The sequence below is a fragment of the Aegilops tauschii genome, chromosome 7, assembly GCF_002575655.3.
Source record: "Aegilops tauschii subsp. strangulata cultivar AL8/78 chromosome 7, Aet v6.0, whole genome shotgun sequence".
NCBI lineage: Eukaryota > Viridiplantae > Streptophyta > Magnoliopsida > Poales > Poaceae > Aegilops > Aegilops tauschii.
The window spans coordinates 291,069,717-291,094,627 of NC_053041.3; the positions used below are offsets into that span (position 1 = coordinate 291,069,717).

The following is a 24,911-nucleotide window of genomic DNA, read 5'->3' on the forward strand; positions in this document are numbered from 1 at the left end:
TTAAACTTGACGAGCCTAGCATGTACAGACATGGCCCTGGAACACTGGAGACCGAAAGGATGTCTATCTAAGTGGGAGCCTAGCATGATCGGACATGGTTTAGTTGACTTGGATCACGTGATCATTTAGATGACCCGAGGGATGTCTAAGTGGGAGTTCTTAAGTAATATGATTAATTGAACTTAATTTATCATGAACTTACTCCTGATAGTATTTGCATATCTATGTTATAGATCAATAGCTCGCGTATAGCTCCCCTATTTTATTTTTGATATGTTCCTAGAGAAAAATAAGTTGAAAGATGATAGTAGCAATAATGTGGAATGGGTCCGTGATCTGAGGATTATCCGCATTGCTGCACAGAAGAATTATGTCCTTGATGCACCGCTAGGTGACAGACTTATTGCAGGAGCAGATGCAAACGTTATGAATGTCTGACAACCTCGGTATGGTGACTACTTGATAGTTTAGTGCACCATGCTATACGGCTTAGAACCGGGACTTCAAAAATGTTTTGAAATCCGCGGAACATATGAGATGTTCCAAGAGTTGAAATTGGTATTTCAGACTCATGCCCATGTCAAGAGGTATGAGACCTCTGACAAGTACTTTGCCTACAAGATTGAGGAGAATAGCTCAACTAGTGAGCATGTGCTCTGAATGTCTGGGTACTACAATCGCTTGAATCAAGTGGGAGTTAATATTCCAGATAAGATAGTGATTGACAGAGTTCTCTAGTCACTATGACCAAGTTACTAGAATTTCATGATGAAGTATAATATGCAAGGGATAACGAAAACGATTCCCGAGCTCTTCCGATGCTGAAATCGGCGAAGGTAGAAATCAAGAAAGAGCATCGAGTGTTGATGTTTAACAAGACCACTAGTTTCAAGAAAAAGGGCAAAGGGAAAGAAAGGGAACTTCAAGAAGAATGGCAAGCAAGTTGTCATTCCCAGGAAGAAGCCCAAAGCTGGAACAAAGCCTGAAACTGAGTGCTTCTACTACAAAGGGACTGGTCACTGGAAACGGAACTGCCCCAAGTATTTGGCAGATAAGAAGGATGGCAAAGTAAAAAAAGGTATATTTGATATACATGTTATTAATGTGTACTTTACTAGTGTTCATAGTAACCCCTGAGTATTTGATACCAGTTCAGTTGCTAAGATTAGTAACTCGAAACAGGAGTTACAAAATGAACAGAGACTAGTTTAGGGCAAGGTAACGATGTGTGTTGGAAGTGATTCCAAGGTTGATAAGATGACCATCACATACTCCCTCTACCTTCGGGATTAGTGTTGAACCTAAATAAATGTTATTTGGTGTTTGCGTTGAGCATGAATATGATTGGATCATGTTTATTGCAATATAGTTATTCATTTAAGGCAGAGAATAATTGTTGTTCTATTTACATGAATAAAACTTCAATGGTCATACACCCAATGTGAATGGTTTGTTGAATCTCGGTCGTGGTTATACACATATTCATAATATTGATGCTAAAAGATGCAAAGTTGACAATGATAGTGAAACATATTTGTGGCACTGCTGTTTAGGTCATATTGGTGTAAATCACATGACGAAACTCCATGCGGATGGACTTTTGGAATCACTTGATTATGAATCATTTGATGCTTGCGAACCATGCCTCATGGGCAAGATGACTAAGAATCCGTTCTCCGAAACAATGGAGTGAACAATACATACCGATGTATGCGGTCCGATGAGTGTTGAGGCTCGTGGTGGGTATCGTTATTTTCTGACCTTCACAGATGATTTGAGCAGATATGGGTATATCTACTTGATGAAACACAAGTCTGAAACATTTAAAAAGTTCAAAGAATTTCAGAGTGAAGTGGGGAATCATCGTAACAAGAAATACCGGAGGAATACCTTGTGTGCTATCAAACGTCACAACGTAACTGGGTTATTATAAAGATGCTCTACAGGTATTCCCGAAGGTGTTTGTTGGGGCATAGATCGAGATTAGGATTCGTCACTCCGTGTATCGGAGAGGTTAAGCCTTGCAAGCAATGTGACTAATGAGTTAGTTGCGGGATGATGCATTACAGAACGAGTAAAGAGACTTGCCGGTAACGAGGTTGAACTAGGTATGAAGATACCGATGATCGAATCTCGGGCAAGTAACATACCGATGACAAAGGGAATGACGTATGTTGTCATTACGGTTTAACCGATAAATATCTTTGTAGAATATGTAGGAACCAATATGAGCATCCAGGTTCCGCTATTGGTTCTTGACCGGAGAGGTGTCTCAGTCATGTCTACATAGTTCTCAGACCCATAGGGTCTGCACGCTTAACGTTCGATGACGATTTGTATTATATGAGTTATGTGATTTGGTGACCGAATGTTGTTCGGAGTCCCGGATGAGATCACGGACATGACGAGTAGTCTTGAAAAGGTCGAGAGGTAAATATTGATATAGGACGATGGTATTCGGACACCGGAAGTGTTTCGGGATGCACCGGTACTTATCGGGTCACCGGAAGGGGCTCTGGGCAGCCCCGACAAAAGATATGGGCCTTATGGGCCAAGAGGGGAAACACACCAGCCGCAAAGGGGCTGGTGCACCCCCCATATGGGCTGGCCAAATTGGAGAAGGAAAGGGGAAGAAGGAAAGGAAATAGGGAATAGGATTCCCCCTTCCACCTGTTCCCTTCCTACTCCGAATAGGAATAGGAAAGGGGGGAGGCCGAATTGGGAGGACCCCAAGTAGGATTCCTCCTACTTGGGGTGCCCCCTTGGGTGCCTCTCCTCCCCTCCAAACTATATATATGTGGGGGGCACCGCTAGAACACACACCAACAATTGTTAGCTGTGTGCGGCGCCCCCCTCCACAGTTTACGCCTCCGGTCATATCTTCGTAGTGCTTAGGCGAAGCCCTACGCGGATCACTTCACCATCATCGTCACCACACCGTCGTGCTGATGGAACTCTCCCTCGACACTTTGCTGGATCAAGAGTTCGAGGGACATCATCGAGCTGAACATGTGCAGAACTCGGAGGTGCCGTACATTCAGTGCTTGATCGGTCGGAACGAGAAGAAGTTCGACTACATCAACCGCGTTGTCAAACGCTTCCGCTTTCGGTCTACGAGGGTACGTGGACACACTCTCCCCCTCTCATTGCTATTCATCTCCTAGATAGATCTTGCGTGAGCATAGGATTTTTTTTTGAAATTTCATGCTACATTACCCAACAATATTAAGTCTCGTACTACGTACATTCAAATGTTGTTTTTAGCCCCCCCCCCCCTCGGCACACATGCTACATACTTCCTGTATCGATCAATCTTCCTCTCCTAACCAGCTTAGGCAGCTACTGGTTTCCAACACACGTTCATTCTTTATCTCCATGTTTCGATCTCTAACTCTCTCAACTACACAACCCTCTTTTTCCACTCTGTTACCAAATGTATCTACCTCACACACACGCCATTGCACCCCATGCCGAGCTCTCTCTCTCTCTCTCTCTCTCTCTCTCCCTCCCACCCTCTCTTCCTAGATACATGCATTGCCTATCTATCCCCCCTCTCGTGTGCACGCACGCACGTTGTCTATCTAGGTCACCCTCTCGAGACTGTCTCACTCTTTCTTCCGCACGGCGGGCCACACTCGCTCAATGTCGCTCTCTTTATCTATGTCTCGATTAACCTCGCTTTCTTTCACACACAAATGATATATCTCCCTGTTCGGGCCTCGATCGGCACACTCTATACTCTCTCACGTAGATTGTCTATCTAGGTCAGTCCATCCAAGCCGCCCCCACTCTTTCGACCTCATGGTGGGCCATGCTCGCTCAATATCTCTCTCTCTCCCTCTCTCTCTGTCTTTGTGTGTGTGTGTGTGTCTCTCTCTCTCTCTCTTTGTATATCTTGATTGACCTCGCTCTTTCTCGGACACAAACGATATATCTCCATGTTTGAGCCCAATTCGACATATTCATATTGTATACTCTCTCACGCACATTGTCTATCTAGGTCACTCTCTCCAACCCATCTCACTCTTTCGATCGCATGACGACCCACACTCGCTCAATCTCTCTCCCTTTATATGTGTAATCGATTGACCTTGCTTCTGCCCATGGACAAAATGTATCCACATGTTTGTGACTGGATCATCTCTCAAGCTCTATCTTATAGCCCTCACCCTTCCCAAAAGCTCAATCGGACAATATCTCTCCAGAGCATATATATCTTTTCAACGAATGTCGGACCATGCTCACTTTGTCTCTCTATCTATCCGTGTCTTGATTGACCTCACTTTCTCACGCCGTATATTCCACACTTTGAAGCTACCTCTACATCCCTCGCAGAGCCGGAGCTATTTACATTGCGAGGGGGACTCCAACCTTGGATTAATTTGTGAAGGCATTTATTCTGGTGGGTTTAGATTATATTTTCATAGCATTCGGCCCACAACTACTCCAAACACCGTTGCAATGTCACACCCTGATTTTCATGCCACAACACTTAAGCTAATAAATCATGGTAAAATGTGGTTTGACGAAAAACTTTTGAGTGTTTTGGACTTTGCTTGATTTGATTTTTGTGTGTTGGTTGCAAGTGCTCTAAAAATCAAATAAATTCTCCAACTCTTATACTCCTTCTCCTTGATCCAAAACCTTGCCCAATGATCATGCCATGTGTATAGGACATAAAAATAAATCCTTACAAAAATAATTTGGCCAAATAGTATTTTGAAAAATTAGTTTTCCAAAAACCCCTGAATTGAGATTTGCACTGCAAGTACTTGATTTCGGGTGTGAAAAATCTTTCAAAAGGTATATTTGAAACCTATTAGGTATAGGACTCCCATAAACCACAAAAATATAATTTCAAAATTTATTTTCCTATTTTATTTAAAGGCTTTTTCTTAAGGCCAGAAATGGTCTTTAATAGGTTAAAATTATTTTAAAGGTTCAAAAATATTTGAGAAAAATCAGGGAAACTCAGTGGACATATATTTTCCATATATAAGAGTTTCAACACATGGTCATGTTCAAATTATTGGTCAAACCCCTCAAATACCCTTTCTGGACATTTCAAGTTTTTGAAATGTTTACAAAGGAAATATTCTCCATTAAATACAGAAAAATTCTAGCATGTCAAAAATGACCTACTTGAGGATCCTACAAAGTCTCATGTGATGGAGAAGAATATAGCCCCACCAAACCCTCTCAAAACCATTTATGTCCTTTTCCAAGTTTGAACAACTTTGCACTGCCAAACATGTCCAAATGCTCTCAAACTTGGTGCACATGCTCAAATGGTGTAATAATGCATCTAGACCAAATGACACAAGTTGGAGAGAAGGATATCATGATCAAAGTGTTCTAAAACCCTTTCTGTCCAGAACCAAATTTGAACAACTCTACATTGCCAAGTGTGTCCTTTTGATCTGAATTTTTGTGGACATGTTCAAACCCTCAAATTATGACGCTACACCAAGTGGTGCATCAAGGCGAATAGATTTGCATGACTAAATCTTGGAAAAGCCATTTCTGTTGATTTCTAGGGTTTACCAAAGTTACGTTGGCCACTTTGCCCAAATGAGCTCAAACTTGGTGGAACACCCTACTTCTATGTGCCATTTCATCCTGTTAAGTTTCATGTCAAGTGCAATTAAATTCCTTGCCCAAACCATCACCAAAAACCTTCTGGGAGAATTTCAAAATGCAAGTTTCAACCCCTTCCACTAATCTCCATGAGCTGAAACTCTTCCCACAGCCTCATCTGGTCCTCCTCTACCCCCTGCATCTTTCCCTGCCCGAGGAGCCATGATTAAGGGGGGGGTAGAACCTCATTTTTCTTCCCTAGACAACCGTTTTCCCTCTCTCTCTCTCTCTCTCTCTCTACCCCACGCTCCTCCAGTTGCTTCCCAGGGCATCCAATGTCAGTTTGCCATTGTTTACTCCCCCCTGCAGCTGCCAGACACAAGTGGACGCGCTGGTCTGCGCGAAAAGCCGTAGACGCCGGCCAAAGACGCGCTCAGGAGCACATCATCGCGCTCCCGACCGTTGACGCCGCATCCCCCGACCACCTCGAGCCTCCCCCTCACGCTAGTCGAGGTCCTCGACGTCCGCAACACGACAGCCGTGCAGGCCCCCTCCTCTCCTCCTCTCTCTCACCTCCCACGGCGCGTGCCCGACGCCGCTTGATACCGCCAATGTTGTGCGAGCTCGTGGCTCCACCCGGAGCTCGCCCCGCTCCCTCTCTCTCTTCCTGGCGCCCTACTCCACCCCACGAGCACCGCGGACAATCCCTCGCTCTCTCTCTTGGCCGCCCGAGCCGTTGCCGTGGCCACCCATGCGCCGCGTCCACGGTGAGCCACGACTCGGCTACTTAAGGCCGCCCCCGAGCCCCCTCTCTACTCCTTTGGCTCTCTCTCTCCCTCCCGTGCATCCCCTGGACCAACCCACTCCCCTCTTCGCGCTCTCCATCCGCCACCATGGCCGGAGCCTTGCCGTCGGCCTCCGCCTAAATTCGCACCCACCACTCCTCCTCCTCCCCTCTAGACCGCACTAGAGCACCTCCACCATCACCGCGAGACCCTCCCGTGCTTCTCCCTTTCCTCCCCGTGGCTGTTCCGTCGAGTTCTACCACCACCGGCGGCCTCGCCCGCCGCGGCCGATGATGCGCTCGTGTCTGGCCACCCCTGCGATCATGGCGCACCTCGGAGGATGCGGCACGCTCTCCTGAGCACGCCGGTATGCCGGGCGTCGCCGGAGGTGGCTGGTACCGCCGGGGAGAACGCCGGCGTCCACTCGGCCTCACCTCCCCTGCCTCTGCTCTGTTCGAGTGGGAGGTAGGAGACGGCCTGAGCACCGGGCCCCGCTCGTCAGCGACCCGGTGGGCGGGCCCCGCCCGTTTAAGTGGAGACGGGCCGGGAGTAAACCCGCTTCAGGCGCAGCGAAGGCGTACTCCGTCCGGGGCGCCTTCCACGTCGCCCCTGCCACCCGCGCAGCTGAGCCGCTGGGCCGGCCCACTGCTATCTCCCGCCCAGTGCGCAGGATAAGGGTAAAACCTTTTCCCTTTTCTTTTTCTTTTCTGTAAACTTGTAAAATTCACAAATAACTCTTATGAACTCCAAATCTAGTAATTCAAATTTCTAGTGACTCCATAAATCATGATCTACCTCTTGGTGCAACATGCACATTTTTCCAGAACAACTTTCGTCACACAAATTAAATAAAATCCCATTTTCCATTTCTGTGATGAACTTTAGGAAATCACAGAGAGATCATCTTTGATCCAAATGCCATGATTCAAATTTCTAGATGCTCCTGAGTTTATAACTTAGGTTATGAACATTTCTTTTAATACTTTCTGTGCCACACAATATAATATGCCATTTCTTCATATTTGTCAACTTTGCCAATTCATAGGGAATTCATTTGAACTCCAAATACAGTGAAACCAACTCCTAGATGCTTCTAAAAACATGATTTGTTAAATGGGTGCCTTTGCTCATTTTTCAAAAATATATTTCTGTACACTTCTGGCAGATCTATAACTCCATTGATTTTATCATATTGGAATACTCAAAAATATCCACTGATCCAGTCCCAATGAAACCACACTGGTTATTTTTCATATAACCAGAGATGTCCTAGAAAAGTAAAATTCATATTTTTAGAGCACTTTTATTTTCTGCCTTGCTGTGTTGCTTACTATGATTGTTTCCAATGTTAGTTGACGAAGTAGATGAAATACTCGAAGATGGACTAGAAGACTTGAAGACTCTGATGAATCAGGCAAGCAGCCTTTTGACCATGTCTAAGAAACCCTTTTTATGCATGTCATATGGCACTTTCATTGCTTGCATCGAAGTCATGATAAAATGGTGACCACTTGAGGTGGTTTGCCTCCGTTGCTTTCTCGTTGACACTTGCATGATGCATGACCCTACCTTTCTATGAGGGTTATGCGAGTGGGTGTAGTTAGGATGCTAAGTAACTGCTGCGCAAATGGGTTGGGTATATGCATGGTGATGGGAGCAAGATTGTTTCAAAAGACTTTTCAAAAACCCTGTCGGGTGCCACTTATACCCGAAGGAGATAATGAATTGGGTAACCACTTGATGACGAAGTGGTGTACCGAGGCAAGTGTGTGTGTTATCTTCAAAACGGATTGGTTTAAGTTGCTACCGTTATTCCAACCTTACATGCGCAACCACTCTACCCTTATATGGGAAAGGGCATTATTGATTACCTAGGCCGATACTAGCTTGGAGCCCGCATTACCAGTGACGGGAGAGTCGTTGTTGCGCTCTCTTGGGACGGGGTCGTGCCAGGTAGGGCGGCCATGACTGTTTTCACAGGGCACCGGACACACCGTTGGTACCCCGTGCTTGTGGTATGTGATGAATATGGGAGCAAGGCTCCACAATTTTAAGATGTGAAATGTTGGGCACGGGGGTTACTATCAATCGAGTGGACTCTATGTTAGTGTCGTCTAGGGAAATATAGTGATCGGGTGCTTACCCCGGGTACTTGAGGTACCGCGGGTCGTGGATGACACGGAAGTTCCCCGAATCTTGTTGGTAAAGTGTGCAACCTCTACAGAGTGTAAAACTATTCGAATAGCCGTGTCCACAGTCAAGGACAGTTGGGTAACCGCTCTTGGGCTACGTCCACATGTTTACAAACCAGTGTGTGTGTTTGGATAAGTGGGAAGAACTACTTGGATCAAGTCAAAGGACTTGACATGATTGAGTTGGGTTGATGCCCACTTCATTTATGTTGATATCTGTAACCAGTCCTATGGTTACTTGAATTTGTAGGATGCATGTTTTACCAATTGTTGAACATGTCATAGCACAGCAAAACTAGCTTTCTACAAAATTTACCTATATCATGCATTGTTGTATCTTGAACCAAAACATGGGTTGCTTGCGAGTACATTCAAAGTACTCATTGTCTTGCCACTGGTTATTTTATTGGCCAGGCTTGAAAGAACAAGTTATGATGAAGAATACTTCGGTGACGAACATTCGAGCTAAGACGCTTCCCAGTCAGAATGCATGTAGGGTTAAGGCAGATGGCATGGGTCCAAGAGGTCGACGAAGATATCCGCTGCGATGTTATACTCAAGACTTGACCATAATGGTCCTATTTGTGTAACACGGTAAGTATGGATGTAAGACTCTTGTTATTCAGCTTCTGTGTGTCCAGTGAGCATTGATATCTGGGATCACTGTACACGTGCATTTGGTGATCACGACTTATGAGTCGGGGTCCGCACAGAGCTGGTATCAGAGCCAGGTTGACTGTAGGAAGCCTTAGTTAGCATGGTCGTTAGTTAGGGTTAAAACTATTTCCAAAACTATTACCAGTTTTCAAAACTATCTATACTTCTCTTCCCTTCTCAGTTTTTCGAAAACTAAGGAATACTTTCCTTATTTATCTCTTCCCCTTCAAAACTTTTGGTCGCTAGAACCCTTATGCCCCTGTCCACTGGATTCCTTGTAATCCTCGTGGATAATCTAGAAGGAAGATGCCTTGTCAGACATTCACCCACATCTTCTGAACACAAGATTGGCGACACCTCGACAAGATGATACCAACAAAAGATACATCCTCAAGGAATGAGGACATGAATACCCAGAAGATGGTGACACCCTTGACACTGCCCCAAGATGATGCGACCTTAGCCTGCAATGATCAGGTCATAGGATATGCAAGATCATGATATACATCGCTAATAGGGTAACCCTGTCACTACCGTTGTTGTACCGGCAACCACCGGTGGATGAGAACCTCGCCATTTGGTCCGCCTTACTATAGTGAGCAGGAAAACGGTTCTCTTCATCCCCCGCTCTCGGTGACGATATTGTCAATAATGTGTCTGATAGATTGGACCTCTACTATGTCTTGTTAAGGTCATTGCATAAAGGATTGCCACCTGGAACCGCCGACACCTTAAAAAGGCAAAAGTGATCGTCATGATTAAGAAGACAAGAGGAGACCAAGTCAACGCCAGCTACGAGGAGCCGCCTTCACCCCATCACTTCGACATGCGAGAAGTTGTTGAAGATTCTTCAGGCTCAACCCAGATTGTTTCGTCAAAATAAGAGACGTAGCAACACCTGAGGAAAACTCAGAAGACTAGACGAGGCACAAGGCACGACTACTGAGTCCGAGAACCCCTAGGGTAGGATGAGTCGTGTACCCCCTATGCGCAGTCGAGTTCGTATGATGGTTCGAATAGAACCATGATTGTGTGTTGCTTGTTTTTATTGTTTGTGTTTTGATATAAGTTGCACTTTTGCCCTAGGCAACAAGTACACGACTATATCACCTTCCTTACCTTGTTTCTTTTGTTTGGCCCTTTTTGCACCTGTTTGTTTGCACTTGCACTATAGAACCCCCTTTAGACATTCCCCTCCTCTATGCTACTTTTCCCTCTCATCTCTCTCCTCAACTGAAGGCCTGCAAGACAAGATACACCAAGGGTTCTACTTTGGAACCAACTAGCACTGAAGACTTTTGCTATAGCCTCCTAGACCAAGTGGAGCCCTATAGATTTATGGTTGCCCCTCAAGATTAGAAACCCATTCCTAGACCCTTCGAGACTTCACAAGATACCCCAGCTCGAATCCTTAACCATGTGCTTAACCCACAGAATTGCAAGAGAACCAGTTAAGCCTCCGTAACCTTGCTTATCACTGGGTTCATTATGGAACTAGTGGACATAGTGAACTAGCACATTACGATCCTAATATAGCACGAGAACTGACGATGCCATAGGGAAGACCAATTTGAAGATGTAGGAATAGAGGACAAATGACTTGATGAGTTTACATCAGTAGCTGTGAGGGATTTATCTGAGACTATTTGGTGGATTATGAGGCTTTCATATTGGTAGATGAACTTGGAGGGATCATGTTAATAGAGTAGCGTAACTTTCATCACCCTGGAGTAAACTGGATTTTGTAGGACAATTAGGATCACAAGCTGAGATTCTTGGAGGAATACGATTTTGACTTGAACAGATGATATCAATAGGAGGTTGCTGACATTACGAAAATGACTTGGGGGGAACGTGTATGAATTCTCGTAGGACATGAGATTTGGATTAATAGGTGATCCTAGTGGAGTAAAGATGCTGAGTAAGTCTACATGGTTTGGAGTAAATTGGATTTGGACTGAAGATCTCGATCATGATACCATGTTTCTCGGTGGACGATAAACTAGGAGATTGGGTTAATTGTCGGAGTTGATTTAGGGGTCTATATAAAGCCTGACCTTGGAGTTTACTTGACCATGATAATGGAAATTGGTGGACTTACTATAGTAGAGATAGCCCTTTCAAGTATTTGGGGATTATAGGACATTAGGAGATCATGTGGAACACCATAAACATTCGATTTGTAGAATTAATGGACTGTGTAGTGATCGATGGAAGTTAATGGGCTGTTGGGGTTGATTCATAGGAAGGCAAAAAGATCTTGGAGTGGCATACGACGTGTTTCCTTAGGATAGAGATGCACTACCTTGGACCTTGGAAGAATGGGCTGAGCACTTGGATTGTGATGTTTAATTCAAGCATAGCAGCTTGTACGTTCTGCCTATGGATTATTTTTGCATAGATATGAGTTTGGGGATAGTTGACATGTATAGTTTTGTTAGACCTCCTCTTGGGAGTCATGAGGATATGAATAGCATGAGTAATGATTGGAGTTTACCTATACAAGATAATGCTTTCGGTGGAATAAGGTGATTTGTTTGAAGGATTAGGTAGAACTGTTGGTGTCTCAGAATCTGTGCTCAAGGATAAGATGATAAACGTTCACTCGCACCCTAGAACCCTTGAATCCCTAAAGCCTTGCCAAGCCATAACATGGTCAGATCATGACCATGGGCTTTGGCCCCAGGCCGAGAAGACCCTGACCAATACTCAACCGTGACCACCACCGATACCCCAACCTATACCCTATGTACCCCGTGGGCAAGTCTTCACGGAGTACTCGAACAAGCTAGTTGTCATCGTTATTTGGTGATATACTTGTCTACCCGAAGACGGAAGAAGAGTCGTTCAGCTAGTTAGGGGACATTTGAAGACCGCCATGTCAAGGAGGAAGAACTATACCAACCACCATCGTCAAGACGTAAACATCCGCATCGAAGACCAGGTGTATTTGCAAGCCACTCCTCTCTAAGGAACCAAGCATTTCCATGACAAGGAAACCCACACCAAGATTCATCGGCCCTCTTCAAGATCACTCCAAGATTTAACAACCCCCTCTGAGATCACTACGAGACGAAGAGATGACAGTTACCATACGGAGTTACTACCTGAGTTACCCACTGTGCACAACGTTTTCCACGCGACACAACTCCGAAAGTGTTTTCAACTTCCTAACTAGCCGGATCTCTACAAGGACATCGATCACTGAGCCATCGACCTCCAGCCCGACCTGACCTATCCGAGAGACCATTAGCAACCTGGATCAAGAAGGACGTCTACACAAAGCCACATCATCAATTACTTCAGGGATCAATAAAGCACCACACGAAAGCAGAAACAGTATGAGGACGTGAAGACGACCCCGAATCCAAGATTCTGTATTCCTTTCGATGCCTAGTTTGGGAATCTCGGGGACGAGATTCTGGTAAGGGGGTAGGTCTGTCACACCCTGATTTTCATGCCACAACACTTAAGCTAATAAATCAAGGTAAAATGTGGTTTGACAAAAAACTTTTGAGTGTTTTGGACTTTGCTTGATTTGATTTTTGTGTGTTGGTTGCAAGTGCTCTAAAAATCAAATAAATCCTCCAACTCTTATACTCCTTCTCCTTGATCCAAAACCTTGCCCAATGATCATGCCATGTGTATAGGACATAAAAATAATTTCTTACAAAAATAATTTGGCCAAATAGTATTTTGAAAAATTAGTTTTCCAAAAATCCCTGAATTGAGATTTGCACTGCAAGTACTTGATTTGGGGTGTGAAACATCTTTCAAAAGGTATATTTGAAACCTATTAGGTATAGGACTCCCATAAACCACAAAAATATAATTTCAAAATTTATTTTCCTATTTTATTTAAAGGCTTTTTCTTAAGGCCAGAAATGGTCTTTAATAGGTTAAAATTATTATAAAGCTTCAAAAATATCTGAGAAAAATCAGGGAAACTCAGTGGACATATATTTTCCATATATAAGAGTTTCAACACATGGTCAAGTTCAAATTATTGGTCAAACCCCTCAAATACCCTTTCTGGACATTTCAAGTTTTTGAAATGTTTACAAAGGAAATATTCTCCATCAAATACAGGAAAATTCTAGCATGTCAAAAATGACCTACTTGAGGATACTACAAAGTCTCATGTCATGGAGAACAATATAGCCCCACCAAACCCTCTCAAAACCATTTATGTCCTTTTCCAAGTTTGAACAACTTTGCACTGCCAAACATGTCCAAATGCTCTCAAACTTGGTGCACATGCTCAAATGGTGTAATAATGCATCTAGACCAAATGACACAAGTTGGAGAGAAGGATATCATGATCAAAGTGTTCTAAAACCCTTTCTGTCCAGAACCAAATTTGAACAACTATACATTGCCAAGTGTGTCCTTTTGATATGAATTTTTGTGGACATGTTCAAACCCTCAAATGATGACGCTACAGCAAGTGGTGCATCAAGGAGAATAGATTTTCATGACTAAATCTTGGAAAAGCCATTTCTGTTGATTTCTAGGGTTTACCAAAGTTACATTGGCCACTTTGCCCAAATGAGCTCAAACTTGGTGGAACACCCTACTTCCATGTGCCATTTCATCCTGTTAAGTTTCATGTCAAGTGAAATTAAATTCCTTGCCCAAACAATCATTAAACACCTTCTGGCAGAATTTCAAAATGCAAGTTTCAACCCCTTCCACTAATCTCCATGAGCTGAAACTCTTCCCACAGCCTCATCTGGCCCTCCTCTACCCCCTGCATCTTTCCCTGCCCGAGGAGCCATGATTAAGGGGGGGGGTAGAACCCCATTTTTATTCCCTGGACAGTAGTTTTTCCTCTATCCCTCTCAACCCCACGCTCCTCCAGTGGCTTCCCAGGGCATCCAATGTAACTTTCCCATTGTTTACTCCCCCTGCAGCTGCCAGACACAAGTGGACGCGCTGGTGCGCGTGAAAAGACGCAGACGCCAACCAAAGACATGCTCTGGAGCACGTCATCGCGCTCCCGACCGTTGACGCCGCGTCCCCCGACCACCTCGAGCCTCCCCCACGCGCCTGTCGAGGTCCTCGACGTCCGCAACACGACAGCCGTGCAGGCCCCCTCCTCTCCCCCTCTCTCTCATCTCCTGTGGCGCGTGCCCGATGGCGCCCGAGCCTGCCAATGTTCTGCGAGCTCGTGGCTCCACCCGGAGCTCATCCCGCACCCACTCTCTCTTCCTGGCGCCCTACTCCACCCCCACGAGCACCGCGGACAATCCCTCGCTCTCTCTCTTGGCCGCCCGGGCCGTTGCCGCGGCCACCCATGCGCCGCATCCACGGTGAGCCACGGGTCGGCTACTTAAGGCCGCCCCCGAGCCCCCTCTCTACTCCTTTGGCTCTCTCTCCCTCGCGTGCATCCCCTGGACTAACCCACTCCCCTCTTCGCGCTCTCCATCCGCCACCATGTCCGGAGCCTTGCCGTCGGCCTCCGCCTAAATTCGCACCCACCACTCCTCCTCCTCCCCTCTAGACCGCACTAAAGAACCTCCACCATCACTGCGTGCTCCTCCCGTGCTTCTCCCTTTCCTACCCGTGGCTGTTCCGTTGAGTTCCATCACCACCGCCGGCCTCGCCCGCCGCGGCCGATGATGCGCTCGCGTCTGCCACCCCTGCGATCGTGGCGCACCTCGGAGGATGCAGCACGCTCTCTTGAGCACGCCGGTATGCCGGGCATCGCCGGAGGTGGCCGGTACCGCCGGGGAGAACGCCAGCTCCTGCTCGGCCTCGCCTCACTGCCTCTGCTCTGTTCAAGCGGGAGGTAGGAGACGGCCTGAGCACCGGGCCTCGCTCATCACCGATCCGGTGGGAGGGCCCCGCCCGTTTAAGTGGAGACGGGTCGGGAGTAAACCCGCTTCATGCGCAGCGAAGGCGTACTCCGTCTAGGGCGCCTTCCACGTCGCCCCTGCCACCCGCGCAGCTGAGCCGCTGGGCCGGCCCACTGCTATCTCCCACCCAGTGCGCAGGATAAGGGTAAAACCCTTCCCTTTTCTTTTTCTGTAAACTTGTAAACTTCACAAATAACTCTTAGGAACTCCAAATCTAGTAATTCAAATTTTAGTGACTCCATAAATCATGATCTACCTCTTGGTGCAACATGCACATTTTTCCAGAACAACTTTCCTCACACAAATTAAATAAAATCCCATTTTCCATTTCTATGATGAACTTTAGAAAATCACAGAGAGATCATCTTTGATCCAAATGCCATGATTCAAATTTCTAGATGCTCCTGAGTTTATAACATAGGTAATGAATATTTTTATTAATACTTTCTATGCCACACAATATAATGAGCCATTTCTTCATATTTGTCAACTTTGCCAATTCATAGGGAATTCATTTGAACTCCAAATCCAGTGAAACCAACTCCTAGATGCTTCTAAAAACATGATTTATTAAATGGGTGCCTTTGCTCATTTTTCGAAAATATATTTCTGTACACTTCTGGCAGATATATATATCCATTGATTCTATCATATTGAAATACTCAAAAATATCCACTGATCAAGTCCCAATGAAACCACACTGGTTATTTTTCATACTAGTTGACCCGTTGTGCCAAATGGCGCAAAGACCCACTAAAGACATGTTGTCGATGAAAATAGTTTCATTTTGCAAGGACATATTCGATACTGGTAGTAGAAAGGCCATGTGTTAAATCGTACTATATTGAGACCATGTTTATTCTATGTGCGTGATGAAAAGATATTCAAGGTTTAGTTGTGGGCAAGCACATATGGCAACAGATTTAATCTCTTTTAGTCTGGATAAACGGTAGCTTGTTGTCTACAATGTAATGCATATACACATAAGTCCCATTTGAAATAATATCTATGTAAATCTATGTTTTACTTTGTTTAGTTATGGGCAAGCACATATGGTAACAAATCTAATACCCTTTAGCAGCAAAAAACGATGGATTGTTATCTACAATGAGATGTATGTACACATTATAATTTGGTAGCACAAAGTCCCATTCAAAATCATGGCATGTTGAAAATATTTCCATTTTCGGCAACTCTGTGCTTTAGAAACTACACCAAGGAAGAATTTACATCTTAGTCACATTGGAAACCATACGACGTTAGTTATGCTGTTTACAGAGACAAACGTTGCAGGCAACAAGGGACTTTTAATAGAATCATCACCAGCTCTCACAACCTGGGTAAGTCTCAGTTCTGCATCTACTCTAAACAAAAATATCATAATAAATTGAGGCTAAACCTCTGTGCCTATGGTAAACAAAAGGAGGGAAACACACCATAATTCTTAAAGGACCTATCCTAGGATGCATTTGACCACGGTACCATCCTAAAAGTCCTTCCTGATGCTTCTTAGCTGATCACCCTGCGTGATTTTGTGCCACCTTCTCAACGCTGATAAGAGTTCCATTGATAAGCTGATCTATGGGTTCAATACCCATCAAAGTGAAGAGAAAAAGATCATGTGATGCATCTCAGCTGATTGATTGTTTCATCTCTACTAAGGTTGTGGATCTCTAAACTTCTCTGGAATAGCTGCAACAAAAAAGAATAAACCATACCATACTCAAGTTGATCAGTGGAAAGCTCTTTATAAAATGGAAACTTCAAAGGCCATATAAGGTAATATGTTTATAGGATTTAGTAAACAATGGCCGGAAAACAAAAATATTTCTCAGTACAGAACAAACTAAGAGGAACATTTCGACGCTAAAATAAAACTACAGCAAGCACAATGGTTCCACTACATTGTGTAGATACCTAATTGCTAATTTAGGTTGTACGGCTAATGGAATCAAACAACATACAAAGAATCTCCTTCCAAGTACTCCCTTTGTAATTTATATAAGACCGTTCAGATCACTAAAGATTGTAGCTTGGAGTATATTAGTTTACAGAGGGAGTATAGACTGTAGCTTGGAAAGTGAAAACAGTGCAACGCACATGAGCCTTGCAGGACATATACTTCACAAAGAACACAGCCGAACCTGAGTGTACAAAGGTCATAGGGCTCAAAAACTCGTCAATCCTTGAACTGGTTACATTATAAACAAATTAAGCTTGTCATAGAATAAAACCATTATGACCTACTAAAACCCAACCTGACAAAGTGATCCATTTCAAATTTTCAATACATAACATTTGATGCGTCGTTAATTGCCAAGTTGTTTAAATTTTTGGAATAGAATCATGTGGCCCAAACATATCTTGTATTGCCGTTTACGGAATAAAGGAAATCAAAAATATTTTAACATTAATTTATCTTCCATCCTAACAATAGCCTCATACAGCACCACATCTCTAACCTTAAGCTTTTTGAAAAATGCCATATAAATATTTTGAACAAAATAAATGGCAAACAAAGAAGTAATATATCCACATAAAATTCATGTTTACTGGTTTACTATGAATCACTTGATGAAGGAAGCAATTGATTTAGTATGGAAATTAGAATTTCAACTCTAAGAATGATCATATATTGATCATACTCCTAGTGGCTCCATGGTCAAGGTGAGGTAAGACCACTGTGGTGACGGGTGAAGCAAAAATATGCGGGTAAGGCTCAAAACTGCTGAACTACACATTATGTTTCATTTCATGAAGCACACTGAACCATTGATACTGCATTAAATGGCTAAAGAACCATAACCTGAAAAGCTGTCATGGTGATTCAATTTCTAAAACATGTGGCTCTTTTTTGTAATGTTGGCCTATTTCAGAAGATACAATAAAAGGGCATGCAAAGATCATAATCTGAACTGGATGTCTAGAATTTACAGAGAAAATAGATATGATAGTCGAAGCATGAGACAAAAATGCTTTTAGGTCCTGGCACGAAATTACAAACCCATAATTGATATCCAAAGGTCACTATTTTGAATTCTCGCTAAGCATGGCAGGCAAAGTATTAGAGGATGCAAATGTTTCTATTCTCCTTATTAATTGTTGCAATGTTAATCTGTAAGATATACATGCAATTCCAGTCAGGAACACACTGACCAAATACCATCAAAACCACTATGGGAAATTAAGAATAGGTTCCAACTTTTTGTTCACGGGAAATAAAGTAAGAAAAGAATATACCAAAATTTTAATATGAGTTGTAGAGAGGTGGGGAACCATGAGCCTTCTTCGGGCAGAGACACCAGCGGCTGGGCGTCGGAGGGCTCTTCTGACACACATAAAGTAGATACATCATCTGCAAACCATGCCCTTGCTCAGGTTGGAGCCTCATTTGAAGAACAGATGCCTATAGAACAAAAACGGGGTCAACGGCCTTGATGCACTTTCTAGGTGGAAAAGGCCATCATGGATAAACTTCTAAAGAAAAACAATAGAGAACAAATGGTGGTCAGAAGAGTTCAGATAGTTTCCTAAAAAACAGAGATAAATAATAAATAATAAACAACCATATGTTCACTTGTTTAGGATGTTTTCGGTCATACAGACCACATTTCTGGTCCCTTTCCCACTATATCTTAACTCGTTTTCTGATCACAGCTACACGACCATGTGTCATCAAAATACCAGTTTTGTAGAGAACTTGTCGCCAAATGGTGTATCATGATCTAGAAAATTTGGACGAAGGACTGCCAATTTAGCACATGTGTTTAATCTTATCCAAGTGTTTGAACCCCCAAAAGCATAACATACTAATTCCTTGTCTTCAAATATCATTATGGATGGAAAATAAAAAACAATGCATTAACCAAATACGTGATGCACTTGCTACTGAAAATTACAATGAGTACACATCAATTAAGCTAAAGAATTTGCAAAGAAAGCCTACCACAGGGGACAGAATCTTCAATGAACTGAAATTGCTCTTTACAATGGTGTTTCAACTAATACCACTATTTTCTACGTACTATAAGTTGTTAATTCTTTTATTTTATAACAGAGAGGATTTTTTGGTCTATTGGTGCATATGCTTTATGTCTTTCAGATTCCACCAAGATTGTGATAGGACTTGGGAGTTACAGGTAAGCTGTCGTCTGTAGTCTGTAATAGGTACTGTAGTCTGTAAGAGGCACAACGATGAAACATTATTTTGTGAGGGAAGTTGCTTAATGAAAGGAAGAAAATATTTGAACCTAGCTACAAACCCGTATCAATCACTATCGGCGGGAATTGGGATGAAGATTGAGAGAGTTGAGAAGAGGGAGAAACATACCTAATACAAATTCCATTGCATCCTTCTTTCATTTCACTCGTCACCAAAAAGCATGCTGTTGACATTAGGTGCCAAGTTGCCTCTTGAATATCCACGAGGAATAGCAGCAACAAGAAAACCCTGAAATTGTATTTAAATTGCTCAGCTAACTAACCATGGTGTAGCAAAAATAAAATGGCCATATCTAGGCAAGAAGTTTCGGCCAAAAACTAATGCAGCATTGCAGCATGGTACGCGAAAATGCATAATAAGACTAATTAGTTAGTTCCTTAATCAATGGACAGTTTCCACTTTTCCCAACCTGATTATATTTTTTCTGCATTTAACTATACTGTTCTAAGTAACCTACCACATAGAGCAACAAAAAGTACCATGGCATGAATGATACACAAACTAACATACCTAGAATAAGCAATCAAGTGGCCTAAACATATGTATTAAAGTAGGAAGGGATGGGAAATGGCAGCCCATGTGAACTAATTACCTGGCTGGAAGCCATTGCAGAATGTCAAGTGAAGAGTTATCATGGCCAATATACAAGAAACAGATTTCAAGAGTTCCCCAAATCAATTCACCAGAACCAAGATGGACACTGCATGTACAAAGTTGAGATTTGAAAGACATTAACACAATAAAATCATTGTGTTGAAGGACGATTTTAGGTGAAAAAACTGCAGGAAAACATTGTGTTAATCTCTGCAATATCTTCTTATTATTAAATTTATCACACCTTATTAGAACATTAGTTTGTACCAAGAAGAATAGATGCCGAGTCTGTACTGCAGCAAAACCATAAGCGCTCACAAATTAGAGAGCAAAGAATAGTAGTACCTAATATGCTAACATATTGCCTTCATGTAGTACTGCACTATTAATAGCTGAAAATGGTACACGTGATTTAGAGGAACATAATATACATGATGAGCAAAAGAAACTTTTTTATGCTGGTATATGCTAGGTTGCAATAGAAATTTAAGAAGCTGATATGCTACAGTATACTGTACTTGATAATCTGAAGAGTCCAGAATAACATTTGTTTGCTTTCAGTCACTTAATCTGCAGCAGAAGGGAAGAAAAATGCAGGAAAATAGCAGAAGGTGCTGAAAGGACATGGGACACACATAGACTATGGGGACAAACCAAAATTGCTAATCGTGATACTTATTACCTGAACGGACATTCACATTCATTGGTGTGGCACTTAGTCGTAACTAAAATGCACGGATATTGGTGTTCCACAGTAATAGACACTTGAAGCCCCATGTTGTAATTGGAACTGAGCAGAGATATAACAAAATATTACACATTAGATATTTATTTAGGAATCAATGAAGAGCAAGCAGGTTCACCTCTTCCCCTGCCTTATCCTCTGGAAGCAAACTGGGAATGCGTCTGCTCCTTGTAGGGTTCAGCAAGGAAGTCTACAAATAATCCCAGCAGGGCTCGCTGAGATATGAGAAAAAGCCAAACTTACCACCGAGCCCTTTCCAGCCGCGGAGACGAGCCGATCTGCCTCCCTGGCAGGCATCCGCGCCTCTCCTTCTCTGGCCGGCGACGCCCGGTTGAGCTCCTCCTTACGCAGCTTCCTCGCGACGAGGGCTCCCCTCCTCCCGAGGCTTCCTCGCGAGCTGGGGTGGATAAGGACCTCAGGAGACGGTGGATCTCGCCGAAAGAACCAGCAGAGCTTTTGGGGCTGCAGGGGGAGTAAGGACCGGAGGAGGGTGGTGGCGCGGCGGCTGTATTGACGATGGAGGCGAGCTGATCCGCCTCCTTGGCAGGCATCCGTGGCTCTCATGCGGCGGCCGGCCGGACGCGTCCGCCGCCACCGGACACATCGCCGCCGCCGCCCGCAGCCTACCAGAGGCGCCACGTGGCAGGCCCATACGCCACGCCGCCGCCGGCCCGCGAGCCCGCGTCTGGCCCGCGGAGCCCGAGCCGCCGCCGCCCCGCGCGCGCCTCCTCCTCCAGCGCGCCCGCGCGCCGCCGCCGTCCTCCGCCTGCCTCCGCCGGCCGCCGTGCTACTCCGGCGACCACGCCGCCGCCTCGCCCCGCTGCCCTCGCTGCCGCCCGTGGCCGCGCCCCGCGCTCCGAGCTCCTCCGCCGAGCCCCGCCTCCGGCCGCTCCTCTCCCTCGCCGTCTCCCTCCTCTCCACGCCGGCCGTCGCCTCTGCTCCGGCGAGAAGCCCAGGCGAGCCTGGGCCGCGCCCGATCCGATCTGAGACGGTTGACTTTTTCTTCCCTCCCCCCGAAATTCTCTGGTCCCATGGATTTTTACATTATATGCTCCTGTTCATCACATCATAACTCTCTGCATACTACTCCGTTTTGCGTGCATGATATATCTAAATGTTCTTCTCGAGATGCTCTTCATTTTGTTCCTTTATGCCATGTTCATTTGAGTCCATCTTGATGCCCAAATCTCTGGTGCAAGAGTGCTATATGCTGTTACCTGCTGTTACTTATCAGAACGTGGTGATTTGTTATTTTTGTTGCAATTGATGTGTGCATCTTATGAGTAGGAGCTCTACATGTGTTTTGATGTATGCCATGCCATATTTACAGAGGTGTATGTCATGTATTTTTTTGATCTCTGTGGTGACTAGCACAAGCATGCAAACTAGGCTTCGTGATGTTTCTGATATCAGGGACTTAGTATTTTCAGTCTGTTACTGCTGTTATTTTGTTGCTATGTATCCTTGTGGCGATAGTGAGATCCATGCTTCTTCTGGGAATGTTCAGTAAGGATGTTTTGTAGATATAGTTGTGCTCTATCCATCCATGCACCTATTTGAAATTATGGAGTGCCATAGAATGTCTTAATCTTGCTCTACTTTCGCTATAAAATATTCCTGGCAGATTGTTAACATGATATTCAATTTTGCCAAAGGTTGTTGTAGTTGTTTCATACATGCTATGAACTTGCTCTTGCCATGGTTAGCTTCATAAACATGCCATCTTGCTGTAGGTATGCTTTTTTGTCATGCATTTCTTTGTGGTGAGTGAATCAAGCTCACCAAGATGACTTCATAATACTGTTTCTGCCATGCTCTGTTTTCTGCTAAGTCTGAAACCTGTTAACGATACTTGCTATGGTTACATGGGTGCCATCATATCTTCTGGTCCTTTTTGGCTCATGGTCAGTAAGGGTCTTTTGTTCTATGCATTTAGTAGATTTATGCCGTGCCTTGTTTTGCTATGTTAAGTTCTTGTAGCATGTTGGTTGCTTGCTCTGAACATTGCTACCTGATGCTGTTTCAGCCATGTCCAGTAATTTCACCAAGTCTGTGAACCTGATATCTTTTGCACTTTTGCCATGCTTGTTTGAACCTGTTATGTTGTGATCTAGCCATAGCTCACTGTTCATCTTTTATCAAGCATCTCCTGTAGATTACTGCCATATGCTTTGTTGCTATTTTGGGGTGTTATAGCATAGCTACTTGTTGCATTCTAAGTGCTACCATGCTGTTAATCGCAGAATCGTGACATTCTTGTTTTGCTTGCCATTTGCAAACCGTGCATCCGTTTCCGGTGATCTTTATATCGATTTCGACCGAAATCATCTCATCTTTCCAGTGGCATACTTGGTTTGCCAAGTTACTTCCTTGTTCACCCTTTTTCTTCCGGAGCACGCATATGCATCGCATACCACATCTCGCATATCATACATGTTTTGCATCATGTTGCTTGTGCATTTTCCGTGATTGATTGTGGTTCCTTTGCTTGTGTTCTTGTTGTGGGTAGAGCCGGGAGACAAGTTCGTGAACGAGGAACCTATTGAGTACGCTTACGAGGATCAAGCTTTCGACAACTCTGAGAACCTTGCAGGCAAGATGACCATACCCTCGAAATCACTTCTATCTTTGTTTTGCTAGTTGTTCGTTCTATTGCTATGCTGCGCTACCCACCACTTGCTATATCATGCCTCCCATATTGCCATGTCAAGCCTCTAACCATCCTTCCCTAGCAAACCGTTGTTTGGCTAAGTTACCGCTTTTGCTCAGCCCTCTTATAGCGTTGCTAGTTGCAGGTGAAGTTGAAGTTGGTTCCATGTTGGAACATGGATATTTTTGGAATATCACAATATCTCTTATTTAATTAATGCATCTATATATTTGGTAAAGGGTGGAAGGCTCGGCCTTATGCCTGGTGTTTTGTTCCACTCTTGCCGCCCTAGTTTCCGTCATACCGGTATTATGTTCCTTGAGTTTGCGTTCCTTACGCGGTTGGGTGATTTATGGGACCCCCTTGACAGTTCGCCTTGAATAAAACTCCTCCAGCAAGGCCCAACCTTGGTTTTACCATTTGCCACCTAAGCCTTTTTCCCTTGGGTTTTCGCGAGCCCGAGGGTCATCTTTATTTAAACCCCCGGACCAGTGCTCCTTCGAGTGCTGGCCCAAACCGAGCGATGTCCGGCGCCCCCTGGGCAACCAGGGTCTATGCCAACCCGACTCTGGCTCATCCGATGTGCCTTGAGAACGAGATATGTGTAGCTCCTATCGGGATTTGTCGGCACATTCGGGCGGCTTTGCTGGTCTTGTTTTACCATTGTCGAAATGTCTTGTAAACCGGGATTCCGAGACTGATCGGGTCTTCCTGGGAGAAGGTTGATCCTTCGTTGACCGTGAGAGCTTATAATGGGCTAAGTTGGGACACCCCTGCAGGGTATTATCTTTCGAAAGCCGTGCCCGCGATTATGAGGCAGATGGGAATTTGTTAATGTCTGGTTGTAGAGAACTTGTCACTTGACTTCATTGAAATACATCAACCGTGTGTGTAGCCATGATGGTCTCTTCTCAGCGGAGTCCAGGAAGTGAACACGGTTTGAGTTATGCATGAACGTAAGTAGTTTCAGGATCACTTCTTGATCATTTCTAGCTTCGCGATCGTTGCGTTGCTTCTCTTCTCGCTCTCTTTTGCGTATGTTAGCCACCATATATGCTTAGTGCCTGCTGCAGCTCCACCTCATTACACCATCCTTTCCTATAAGCTTAAATAGTCTTGATCTCGCGGGTGTGAGATTGCTGAGTCCTCGTGACTCACAGAATCTACCAAAACAGTTGCAGGTGCCGACGATGCCAGTGCAGATGATGCAACCAAGCTCAAGTGGGAGTTCGACGAGGAATGTGGTCGTTACTATGTTTCTTTTCCTGATGATCAGTAGTGGAGCCCAGTTGGGATGATCGGGGATCTAGCATTTGGGGTTATCTTATGTTCATTTGGATTTGACCGTAGTCGGTCTATGTGTGGATTTTGGATGATGTATGAATTATTTATGTACTGTGTGAAGTGGCGATTGTAAGCCAACTCTCGTTATCCCATTCTTGTTCATTACATGGGATTGTGTGAAGATGACCCTTCTTGCGACAAAACCACAATGCGGTTATGCCTCTAAGTCTTGCCTCGACAGGTGGGAGATATAGCCGCACCGTGGGCGTTACAAGTTGGTAATCAGAGCCATGCCCGACTTAGGAGCCCCCTGCTTGATCGAATCGCTGGCGTTGTTGAGTCTAGAA

At 44.4% G+C, this 24,911-nt stretch overlaps 1 protein-coding gene and 1 long non-coding RNA gene across 13 annotated transcripts; one reads left to right on the forward strand and one right to left on the reverse strand.

Moving 5' to 3' along the window:
• Positions 1-16,220: 16,220 nt before the first annotated feature.
• Positions 16,221-21,181, reverse strand: LOC109757620 (uncharacterized). Of its 12 annotated transcripts, none has more exons than XR_012188668.1 (6): positions 20,749-20,882; positions 20,568-20,675; positions 19,884-20,277; positions 19,400-19,519; positions 18,310-18,475; positions 16,221-16,761 (listed from the first exon to the last, which is right to left on the reverse strand). XR_012188668.1 is itself a non-coding variant. In XM_073503091.1 (6 exons), the coding sequence occupies exons 1-5, from the start codon at positions 21,179-21,181 to the stop codon at positions 18,457-18,459; spliced, it is 663 nt and encodes a 220-aa protein (XP_073359192.1). In that variant the 3' UTR covers positions 16,221-16,761; positions 18,310-18,456. The 12 variants fall into 12 exon arrangements, 4 of the variants coding, with proteins under 4 accessions (XP_073359192.1, XP_073359191.1, XP_073359194.1 ...); XR_012188671.1 differs by lacking the exon at positions 20,749-20,882 and having other exon boundaries at positions 19,884-19,991; positions 20,231-20,277; positions 20,568-20,677; XR_012188669.1 differs by lacking the exon at positions 20,749-20,882 and having other exon boundaries at positions 19,884-19,991; positions 20,231-20,277; positions 20,404-20,673.
• A 187-nt stretch (positions 21,182-21,368) lies between these two features.
• LOC109757619 (uncharacterized) lies at positions 21,369-24,711 on the forward strand. The gene is made up of 3 exons (XR_012188672.1): positions 21,369-21,621; positions 23,140-23,223; positions 24,456-24,711. It is a non-coding gene; the product is annotated as an uncharacterized lncRNA (long non-coding RNA).
• The last annotated feature ends 200 nt before the right edge of the window (positions 24,712-24,911 follow it).